The 11454-nt window shown below is 42.3% G+C and overlaps 2 protein-coding genes across 3 annotated transcripts; both read left to right on the top strand.

Annotated features, from left to right (window-relative positions):
* Positions 1-225: 225 nt before the first annotated feature.
* Positions 226-4103, top strand: dmac2 (distal membrane arm assembly component 2). Its single transcript, XM_030380910.1, has 6 exons — positions 226-326; positions 1074-1267; positions 2358-2438; positions 2683-2822; positions 2976-3135; positions 3579-4103. Exons 1-6 carry the CDS (start codon positions 231-233, stop codon positions 3721-3723), a joined length of 816 nt encoding a protein of 271 aa, XP_030236770.1. The 5' UTR covers positions 226-230; the 3' UTR covers positions 3724-4103.
* Positions 4104-4598: 495 nt separating this feature from the next.
* On the top strand, positions 4599-11453 carry sirt2 (sirtuin 2 (silent mating type information regulation 2, homolog) 2 (S. cerevisiae)). Of its 2 annotated transcripts, XM_030380909.1 has the most exons (17): positions 4618-4691; positions 4751-4792; positions 4933-4985; positions 5721-5769; positions 5952-6062; positions 6215-6256; positions 6376-6482; positions 6616-6672; positions 6828-6896; positions 7373-7502; positions 7640-7699; positions 7839-7894; positions 8153-8229; positions 8465-8516; positions 8627-8694; positions 8975-9041; positions 9996-11453. In XM_030380909.1, exons 2-17 carry the CDS (start codon positions 4777-4779, stop codon positions 10149-10151), a joined length of 1170 nt encoding a protein of 389 aa, XP_030236769.1. In that variant the 5' UTR covers positions 4618-4691; positions 4751-4776; the 3' UTR covers positions 10152-11453. The 2 variants fall into 2 exon arrangements, with proteins under 2 accessions (XP_030236768.1, XP_030236769.1); XM_030380908.1 differs by having other exon boundaries at positions 4599-4792.
* Position 11454: the final 1 nt, after the last annotated feature.

Below are 11454 nucleotides of genomic sequence, written 5' to 3'. Positions count from 1 at the left end.
CACTTATTTTAAGTTGCTTTTAAAAAAGTGTCAGCTAAATAAATATAATGAAATGTCCATATAAATCTTATGCTGCTCTGGTAAGGTAAGTAAAACGTTGTTTCAGCAATCTCGACATATTTCTCAAATCACTTCTCCCCTGACATTAAAGAAATGTGTACCTGAATAATTCATTGAAATATTGGAGTAGTCCATGAAATGTAAGGGTGACACTGACGCCTTGTGTAAAAATGTGGAACTGCCTAATTGTGTTGGTCGAACGCGCAATGTTTGTCCTTTACGGCTCTCGGTTTGCTTTCCGAGTCAACATGGCGGCCCCCTTGGTGGTAAGGTTACTCTTCTATTTATGAACAGAGTTCACAACCGTCACAATTTTAAAGGACATTATTATCATATTCTGAAAACGAACTATGTTACGGTTGATTCTTATGATATTGACACTGATCACCTAAAACATAAACCGGTAATGCAGCTGTATACGATGTACCTGCCTCATTATTAGATGCCCCCACAGAGCCCACTTTTGTTGTGTTAAAGTGTTCGTTCTATACAGAGCCGCTGGCTGCTAAGTCTATAAACAGAGTTCACAACTCCCCTTATGGTTAACCGATTTAAAATGTTTTGCCTGTATGTATGTTGCATGTATGTCAATTATGACACCCATTGCACTCCTGATCATCCCTGGAAAGAGGACTCCACCACTCTGCATTCCTTCTCAAGATTTCCTACTTGCTAATTAAGAGAATTTTTTCTTGCCCTCTTGGGGCCTAGGGGTAAGGGGGTCGTCATAAATATATGGCCTTTTCAGCCCTTTGAGACTGTACCGATGATTAAGGGCTATACAAATTTAATTTAATTGAAAAATTAAATTGAACAATGCATGATTCAACCATTTCAGTACCCACATTACTTATTTTTCATTATTTAAGGCCGTTTGATTGAGGTACATAGGCATGGATATCGATCCAAACCCATTGTGTTTATTGAATGGAATGTATTTCAGCTATCTGTACCAATAGACGGCTGACTATCAGTTTGAATCCCTGTCTTTCTTTCTCATGTCTACTACCCAGCCCTTGCAGAGATTCTGTAAACTGGCCTCTCTTCATGTGTGCGGGAGGAGGAGGCTGTGGAGTTCCAGTGTGGCGACACCACCATCGCTTTACAAAAGGCTGCTCCTGGCTCTCACACAGCGTTTCTATGACGTTGAGATTCTCCTCAACTGGAGGAGTCAGTTAAAAAGCCAGGCACTGCAAAAAAAGAATGCGTAAGTGATGAAACCACACCATCTCAGGATCTTAGGATCCTTGTTCCATGTAAACAATGATATCAGGAATAAAACTGTGTATTATGGGAAAGGTCAACCATCTATATCCGAAGTATGACATTTAGGGTGCACTCACACTAGGCCATCTGGCCGTGGCCGCTGGCTGTTTTCACACCTAACCGTGCTCCACTGGCCCCATTGTTCTCTGGCCTGCATTCACACTAGGCCATCTGGCCGTGGCCGTTGGCCGTCGCAACTGTGGCCTGGCCACGGTAGGCTCTTGTACATACGTCATCACGTCGTAACACGTCATCACCAAGCTTCCGCTGCATGGACCATAATAAAGTCTGCCGCCAGTCAGTGTTTTAACAACAATGGACAATGTGAACCAACAGTTGAACCGCTTGACGCCATGTTTACTGTTTAATGGGAAAGAAGGCTCGTCACCTTTATTATGTCCATGGTCGCCGCATGGACTATACGTCATCCAGCTCAGGTTGCGTAGCCGTGCGTGTGCGCGTGTTGGCTCATTAGCATCTGTACCGTAGCAGCACACCTCTCCCAAGTGGCCAAGTTGGCCTGGCCTAGCCAGACTGGCCACACTCACACTGGCAGATTTGACCACGGCTAGGTGTGAAAACGGCCACGGCCACGGCCAGATGGCCTAGTGTGAGTGCACCCTTAGATGGATGGATGGATCGCTAGACTGAAAGACATCCTTGGATGAAATGTACTCCTTAATCCTAGTTATTGATGCTTCCATCAAACACTGCACTTTATGTGATTTTAACAGATTTTATTAATCATTTCTATTGTCAGTTATGAACATGAATCAATGTTTAATGCTTGGGTTGACAATATAACCATATGTCACTGTGTGTATAGGAGCTTAACCCCATTGGAACATGAACATTTGAACACAGTGTCTCATACAGACCGAGCATCCTTAGGGTTGGTGAAAATGAAATGCATACAGTAGCTAACTGCTGATAAATGAAATGCAAGAATCTTGAATTGCGTTTTTTTAAAACACTGACAAAGCACAAGTGATATGTGGCTGATATTAATAATCACTTTTGGGTCTTTCCAGATACTACCATTACACCCAGGAGCACTATGGAGATAATGTAGCATCAGCGTACTTCATCCTGAATATGCATGGATCATTTAGGTTGGTACCTCTTTCACTTGATGCATCATCAAACTTTGCTTCTCTTTTTTAACTTATTCTAAAAATTTCAAGACAAGCGATAACATTCTACCGAAGAATTTCTCTTTATTGTATTCACGCAGATTTGATTCTCGGGTGGTCTTATATGAAACACACACACATACACACAATGAATTGACCAAGAAGATTGCTATAATTGATTTAAAATAGAACACTCTCACAGAGTTCCATCTTGTCTCCTCAGGTATGCAGGCCAGTCAGAGTGGTTCCGTTCGGACAGCAGCGGCAAATTCAGCTGGGACTTTGTGAACCAGAAAGACTCCTTGTTGGAGGAAGTAGACTTGGGCCACACAGTTATCAACCAAATGGGGCTGGGAAACTTGGGTAATAAACATTTGCTTTCTCTTATTTATAATACAATTTTCTTATTGTGTTCTTCCTCTGGGAATAATTTTTTTTATGTGGATTTTAATTAGCAGTTTGAGTGCTGTGTCAGGGCATGCTAACATTTGTTCCTTGTGTGCTGTGGTCCACCAGTGGGGAACCCTTTGCGCACTTTGTCGTTACGAGGCTGCCATGAAGTGGACGACTGGGCCCTGGCCAGGCTTCATGTGTTCCAGGACACTCTGGAGGAGCTGGACATCTCCTGCTGTCCGCACATCACAATAGGAGGCCTAGCGGCGCTGAGGAACCTCAAGTGAGCTCATATCTCCTTTCTCGCGTGTGGCTGTACGTTCAGACTAGTGCAGGGGTAACATAAAGGGTCATAGGTCGGAGAACACTCAGGTTCATCATATGGCAAGCTGCGGTATCATTTAATCAATACTAGTTACTTAGTTACTTAATTTCATCAAGTTACTTAATTTTACGAGGGATTTATTTGAATACTAGCAACTATTCAAATAGTATCTAATATCTATATGAATTTATAGATAAAGATCTCTCTCTATATAAATATATATTTAAAATAAAATATAATATAAGCACTAGAACCGTATAACAAATTGTTACAATTCCTACAATAGTAAGTATTCGAATAAATATTGGTACCACAAGCATGACAAGTCTGTCCCATTGATAAAAAATGGGCCAGACTCATGTCATTGTTAACGTTGATTGCTCTGTGTCTGTGTGTTGCAGGGGGCTGCATCGCCTGAACGTGTCATCTCTGCCCAGGCTCGGCAGCCCCGGTCTGGTCATTATTATGCTGGAGGAGATGCTGCCGCTTTGCCAAGTCACCGCCAAGGGCTACGACCTCAGCCTCACGCAGCTGGGCGGGAACTAAGAGGAAAAGGACCACGGGGGGGTTAAACTGAGTCACAGGCAGGGGTTGCACCATGGTATGAGGGGCCAGGGGTCATAGGTCGTAGAATCAGAGGAGCCTGTCCCAGGGTGCGAGGGTGGGGATCTATGTGTATGTTTGATTCCAATTAAACATGCACATCAAGGGCCATCGGCCCATCAGCTGCCTCGGCTGTAGGCCAGGGGGTCAGACCATGTGAGGTGGTCAGGAGAATTTCGTCACATCGGAATTGGATAATTATTGCAGTAAGACTTGACTGTACAGGATGGTTGCAATGTTGTCTGTGTATTTATTAGATCACAAAATTGGAATGTGTTTTTTGTAAATAATGTGAAAATAAAGAATTCCTCATGTTGGACATTTTACTGTCTTCTTTATTGTCTAATTGTAAAATTGTAAAATGTGCATCTAACAGACCACCATGAGGTCTGTAATATTTCCAGGACTTTCGAATGATATTACTGAGACATAATAAGCCTATCCTCAAATCCCTTATGAGTAGATGGCTTTGTGTCACAGTAAATACCAGACCCAATGGTAGGTTGAAGAGAAGCAAGTAGGAACGCGACTTGGTGATACAAGACAAGGAATAACTTACTTTGTATGTATGATTTTTTTAAACAATTGGCAGTTTCTATACAGACGATTTAGCTGTTTCTGCTTATCAAAACCACTCGGTTTCAGTGCAGACATTGATCATGAGAGTAAAATGCATTATCATTGTTAAAGTAAAATAAAATAAAAATGGGTTGTTAATAAGGAATCGAAATGTAAAACAAATGCAAACATTATTGCAGAGAAAAGCCTGCGGAACACATGTCCTGCCCTGCAACAACCGACACGGAACCTTTTGGGGACGGACAATAACAACCAAGTCCGACCAATAAGCAGGCGATTGATGGGAATCTGATATTGAACTCGGGTCTGTCTTGCTTATTGTCAATAGGACTACAGCAGCGTCGCTAAACCCGTCGGCTTGAGCAGGCGTGTGTTTGTAGAGATTAGGATAGCTGTGGATATCTCAGGGTCGAATCAATGTCTGATACTTCAGGTATGGGGGTTTCCTGTATGAAATGTCCTCGGGTTTGTGGTGATGGGTTTGTGTTCGACTGTTTGAGATCTGAGAGCTGTGATTGTTAGCCTAGTTGTCATAAACCGGATATAATGTTTTTTTTAATTCGCATTTTATAGAATTTACCGAGAAGGAAGAAAAGGAGGACATCACACCCGAGGAAGAACAAGGGGTAATCATATTATTTAAAAAGAGAACGAAATTAATGAAATTAGGCTGCCTAGTAAAACATTGGGCTTCATGCAAGAACGTCTGCGGTATTGAAGTCTTAACTTGGTTTTACTAATTTACTTACTACTACTAACCTAGCCTACCTAAATTATAATCCGCACGGCCTGGGACGTCATATTCAGCAAACGATCGTATAGCAAAGGAAATGTACATGTTTCATAAACGTGATGAACCCCAAGTTATAGTAAATTAATAAGCGCGTTCATGATGCTGTGAATGGCAATACATTTTGCCCCATACAATATCAGGGCGGGGCGAAAACATCTCCGAAGTCGGAAGAAGAACCCCCACACACATATCAGTCAACCAGCCAAGAGGATGCCCATTCCTCGTATGAATAGCATTTAGATTATTATTGTATAATGGATATATTACAGAGGCCTAATGCAATTATATGCATCCGACTTTTATCCCCGACTGCGAAACAGTAGCCTAGTATCTAATTTTAACGTCATCATTACATGGAAGTTATTTGTTTGAATTCATGATCTTTTTGTCATTCATTAGTCAAAGCAAAGGAATAGGTGGTCGTTCTTTGCCAACCGTGATTAGTTAAACGCTCATTATTTAAGCCCAGTGGTTCTCGCACGAGTCCCAGTTTCATCTTCTGTGAAATGTGAATATATGTATTAGCATCACATACAGTAGTGACACACAGCTTTTGATTCCTTTGCAGAACCAATCAGAAGACAGCAGCGAGGACGAAGCCTCCGGGGCGACAGAGAGTAGGCTGTCACATACTTCAGGGCTCCCTTCTGTAACGAATGATTAGCATTAATTAGTCCTTTTGCTGCTCAAATCAATTATACTTTGTTCTTCACAAAGGCAATGATAGTTTCATTATGTACTTTAACACACATATAATTAAACATTAAACCTAGTACCTTTTTGTTTATTTCTCCCTTAGTGGACTTTCTGCGTAACCTCTTCTCCAGCACCCTGGGCCTTGGCTCGGTGGAGAAGGTTCTAGATGAGCTCAACCTGGAAGGGTTGGCGCGTTACATACAGAGTGGAAAATGTAAGTCTCAGCGTGTATTGTGTGTGGGTGTGTGTGTAGATAATAGGCCTCATCATCTTTCAGTATCCCAATCGGCATAGTGGGTTTTATTGTGTTCTAAACACCATTTTTGTTCTGCTTGATGGCTGAGTTGTGTGGTCCTGCCCTAACAGGTAAAAATATAGTCTGCATGGTGGGAGCAGGGATATCCACCTGTGAGTATGAGGAGTATTTTATCTTAGTATGATATGGCATATCTTCAAGCAAGGCAATTTGGTATATTTATCGATCATTTGGAAATGTTGTATCTTCTACTTTCCTTTCCCGTCTTTAGCGGCTGGGATTCCAGACTTTCGCTCCCCAGGGACTGGTCTCTATGCCAACCTGCAGAAATATAACCTGCCGTATCCAGAGGCCATCTTTCAGATTGACTACTTCAAGGTACAGTCAACATGATCATGGAAAAAAGAAAGCTATTGGAATTTACTTTGACCCACTGGGACATTGAAGGAAGTCGGGTTGCCTCTTGGTCACCCCATTATAAGCTCTTATCTTTCTATCTCTGCCTCTTCAGAAACATCCTGAGCCATTCTTTGCCCTGGCTAGGGAACTCTACCCAGGACAGTTTAAGGTAAACACATCCTCATTCCATCTACAGCCACTGGTTCACTCTGGTCTCTGGCTCCAGTTCACTAGTTCTGCTTTCTTATTAGCATTGAGATGTCAAAATATGTGAATGCTATTTTTTAATATATTAAACCTTTTTTTACCTGGCAAAATGTTCAGCCTACAGTGTGTCACTACTTCATGAAGATGCTGAAGGACAAGGGACTGCTCAGGCGCTGCTACTCACAGGTATAATAAGCATAGCAGCAGCACTGAGATGAGCAAGCGATTGCTCAACAATGCTATTCACCTGTCAAACTGAGGAAAAAGAGAATGCACTGTTGAGACTCAAATCCTCAGTAAACTCAGATACTAAAAGCATCTTATTAGAAATTTTTCATCATTAATTATATTATGAGGCGCAAATGCACTTTCAAAAATATTAATCTTGCACAGCTCTGAGCTTCAGTAGCCCTCCCATGCACACAAATAAGGCCCAATAACGTAATTAACGTAAATAACGTAAATAATACCTAACATTTCTGCACACAGAACTGTTAAGTATTCTAGGTTATGGGGCCTTATTTACACAGCTGCCATCATGGTTCTAAACCGGCACTGAATGCGGAATAACTGTAAGTTTGGCCCAGGCAGCTTGTGTTCTGAACCCAGACGGCTGCTCGGTCACCCAGGCCCATTGATCACTGTTGGCCTCTTCCCTGCAGAACATCGACACCCTGGAACGGGTGGCCGGTCTGGAGGGAGATGACCTGATCGAGGCTCATGGAACGTTCTTCACCTCCCACTGCGTCAGCTTCTCCTGCCGCAAAGAGTACAACCTGGAGTGGATGAAAGGTGTGTTGGTGATCCTGGTAGTGGTGCCTTATATCTAATCTGATGGCTTTTTAATGTTTCATATGGTCCATGTTTTAGGTTAGCTGAATGTCTTATGACTCCTAATGTCTCATCTTCCCCCCCCCCCCCGCCTGCAGAGAAGATCTTCTCTGACGACATCCCCAAGTGTGACAAGTGTAGCAGTCTGGTCAAGCCAGGTGAGTCATTCCCTGCCTCTTAATGTTACTGTCCATATTATTGTTAGTTCTCACTCCATGTCATCTTTGTTAAATCAATCTCTCTCCACCTATCTCTGTCCGTCATTCTACGTGTAACTCGGGTCCTCTCTCCCTCCAGATATCGTCTTCTTCGGAGAGAGTCTTCCTGTCAGATTTTTCACTTCAATGAAGATGGTGAGAGGCTGTGTGTGTGTGTGTGCGCATGTGTGTTTGTGTGTGTTTGTGTCTCTCTCTTCTCTGTGTGTGTGAGTGTGTGTGTGTGTGTGTGTTAGTGTCTCTCTCATTCTCTGTGTGTGTCTGTGTGTGTGCGTGTGTGTGTTGCTTGTGACAGCAATGCTTATGAACGGAGGCGGGATGCAGTCACCAGTATACAGATACTCGGCCCTCACATTCCGTTGACTCTTCCTCTTTGTCTTTATTTAAAACCCTCAGGACTTCCCGCAGTGTGACCTCCTCATCATTATGGGAACGTCCCTGCAGGTCCAGCCTTTCGCCGGTCTAGTGGGCAGGTACTTAAAACTTGAAGCGCAAACATCTCAGGATGATATTTTATTTTATTTTATTTGGTGGTGCCATAAAGTCTTATTTTGTGTTTGTGTGTGCGTGTGTTGGATGGGTGCTTTATAAGGGTTGTAAAGCAGCCGGGATGCGAGCTATACCAGTCCAATGTGTACTCACACCAGTCAATATTTTTGTGTTTTGGAAAGAGAATATGTCATAAAAGAGTGTATCTCTGTGATATAGAGTTTCCAAGAGCTGCCCCAGACTGCTCATTAACATGGAGAAGGCAGGACAGGTATGTTCGCTTCACATTTGATACGCCACCATAAATGTTGTACTGCTCCTCTGTATGTACATCACCAACAACCAACAGATGTGTGTTCGTCTCTCTCCCTCTGCCCACAGGCTGACCCGTTCTTTGGGGTGTTAGACTTCGGGGGAGGGATGGACTTTGACTCAGAAAAGGCTTACAGGTGAGGGAGGCGGCAGGCCTGCAGCACCTAGCTTGTTGGGAAGAGATTTAGAATTTGACTCCTCCCCTCCCCCTGTCTCCTGTGATTACATCACATTACCACACATCAATAATAATATAATTCTGAAACAATCTAAATAATTTAAAACGAATTAGAAATAATGAAAACTGTCGTTCTTATTAAAGGTGAATCAGAATAACATAATTAAATGACCAAACACAGGTTATTGGATTAAATCAGTGCTGGGTGATTCATGCTTGTATGTTTCCGCTCTCTTTAGGGATGTAGCTCACATCAGTACGTGTGACGAGGGCTGTCTGGCTCTTGCTGACCTGCTTGGATGGAAGGTAGGCTATACAATCAGCATCACAATTTACTCTATTGCCAAGTCGGTACACTTACAAGAGATTGTTCTTGGTGTTCGGGGCATGACCATAATAGTTGACATAGTAAAGAAACAAGTATATACATTAAATATAAAGAAGGAAGGTAAACCACAAGTATTGTAACGTTGTTGTAAAGAAACCTACATTTAAAAGGAGGTATTGAATTAACTTTTGTACAGATTATTTCTTTACGGATGAATATAAACAAGGAGGGAAAATGATACACCTTACATACAATACAATAGTTTTGGATATGATCACATATACAAGGTTGTTTATTGGCCTTGTCTAAACCAATGAGAGGACAGAATCAAGATTCAAGAGATTTTATTCTTCACATACGATTACAAGTATGCATAGTGAACTGGTCTTGTGCAAAGCTTCCAGGCAGTGTAAAATGAAAGATAGAGTTAAAGTATAAAGATAAAAATAGCAGAATATAGAAGATAGGTTAGGAGTGTTAAAAGTGAACTGTCTCAGTACTTTAAATGGCAGTAGTGCAAGGTGTAATATTTCCATCAAATGTTGAATAATCCTTGTTCATAGAGGAAGAAGAAGTCCCCAGTGCAGCTACTGGCCATGCGTTCTGGTTCACAGCATAACTGAACTGAAAGTAGTCTAATGTGGGCATCTGAAAATATCTGGCTTCCCCTAAATTCTGACTTCATATATTCTGTTTACCTGGAAATCCGGCCTCTTGACGCACGGGCCTGTACAGACTACCTCTAACCATCTCTCTCTCTCTCTCTCTCTCTCTCTCTGTCTCTGTCTCTGTCTCTGTCTCTGTCTCTCTCTCTCTCTCTCTCTCTCTCTCATGTGTGTGTATTTCTGTGTGTGACTGTCTCTTCCTCTGTGTGTATTTCTGTGTGTGACTGTCTCTTTCTGTGTGTGTGTGTGTGTGTGTGTGTATGTCAGGGTGAGCTGGAGGAGCTGGTGAACAGCGAGCACAGCCGTATAGAAGCTGAGGACCAGCAGGAGAAAGCCAGTGGAGCCGCCGGCGCTGCGGCCGAGACTGGCACACCACGGTCCGCCCCGGAAGACAAGACCACGGACCAGCAAACCAATGATTAAACATAAAATGATTGGAGGTCGTCCTCCTTGCTTGACCAATCGGACGGTGAGATGAGTCCTAGCGTGCGATTGGTTTAGAAGGGTATTTACTGTACAGGGGACGGGGATTCATTCACAAACAGATGTACAGGGTGTCTGACCTTTTCTTCTCTCCTTTGCACTTTACTAATACAGACTTTTAGCTCCCAGGAACTCATGCTTTCTTTTGGTGTAACGGTCCCCCCTCCCAAAAATGAGTTGACTTTTGAATTATATATATATATATTATTATCCTCATAAATGTGTTTACTTTTAGATTATATAGTTTACTATTAGATTATATATATATATACAAGATATATCTATATAGGTGTGTGTGTGTGTGTGTGTGTGTGTGTGTGTGTGTGTGTGTGTGTGTGTGTGTGTGTGTGTGTGTGTGTGTGTGTGTGTGTGTGTGTGTGTGTGTGTGTGTGTGTGTAAAAGTAAACTAAAAAATGTCCCAACCCAACTTCCATGTATCCCGGAGCCACAACCCTAAACTGACCCTGTTGTGAGCTGAAGCAGAACCGCATCTGTCGACGTGAAAGTACTGCAGGTCGAACAAGGTTCAACACTGACCACAATGTGTTCTGAAAATTGGTTGAATTCGACATGAAGATATATCTGTTTCTTTCCATTTTGTTTACACTCTGTATTGTATCTTCTTTGTGAAATGTGGTGTTTTCTTAAATTATTGTATATTTTAGTGCAAAATGGTATTATACACTAATGTATGACTGATAACCATCTAAAGTCAAAATCTTCCAATCGGTTGCAGGTCTTTGTCTCATTTGAGATATCGGTTGGTGTTCGGATTAATCATGATGATTGCTTGGGTTAATGATTGCTTGGGTTTACTTTGTGACATTGGTTTTGCCATGTGTGCCGTGTGCAGTAAACCACATTTTGACCGCAACGTTTTCACTCTGACTGTCTGAAGTGAGTTATAGACCTCTGAGAACAGTCCAACACTGCAGAATTATACTTACAATAACATCTTATTATGAGCATATATGCTAACAACGTGAAGCTCTTTATTGTATTTCTTCATTTTTATCTTTGACGGGGGGTCGGGGGTGCTCTGGGGAGAATTGGTTTTATGCGTGAGACGATAATTTCTACAGGAAATGGCTGTTGTAACAGGAAGTACTAAAACTGGAAGCTGTGATGTCACTCTTGTTGCCACAGAAACGTTGAACCCAGAGCCAACAGCCTGTGCTGTCGGGCCAGCGTTCGACTTTCCAAATCCTGCAAGTCCCAAAAATAAAAACGCATAATGACTTCC

Source organism: Gadus morhua, chromosome 16 (genome assembly GCF_902167405.1).
Source record: "Gadus morhua chromosome 16, gadMor3.0, whole genome shotgun sequence".
Classification (NCBI taxonomy): Eukaryota; Metazoa; Chordata; class Actinopteri; order Gadiformes; family Gadidae; genus Gadus; species Gadus morhua.
This window is presented reverse-complemented; position numbering and strand designations above follow the sequence as displayed.

What these genes read in the sequence shown, in the direction of transcription:
- sirt2 (XM_030380908.1), top strand. An exon ending in AGCCTCCGGGGCGACAGAGA is followed by an intron (nt 5,770 to 5,951) that starts GTAGGCTGTCAC and finishes TTTCTCCCTTAG; the next exon opens with TGGACTTTCTGCGTAACCTC. An exon ending in GGGAGCAGGGATATCCACCT is followed by an intron (nt 6,257 to 6,375) that starts GTGAGTATGAGG and finishes TCCCGTCTTTAG; the next exon opens with CGGCTGGGATTCCAGACTTT.
- dmac2 (XM_030380910.1), top strand. Translation starts at nt 231, where the DNA reads ATGTGGAACTGCCTAATTGTGTTGGTCGAACGCGCAATGTTTGTCCTT. An exon ending in GCACTGCAAAAAAAGAATGC is followed by an intron (nt 1,268 to 2,357) that starts GTAAGTGATGAA and finishes GGGTCTTTCCAG; the next exon opens with ATACTACCATTACACCCAGG. An exon ending in AATGGGGCTGGGAAACTTGG is followed by an intron (nt 2,823 to 2,975) that starts GTAATAAACATT and finishes GTGGTCCACCAG; the next exon opens with TGGGGAACCCTTTGCGCACT.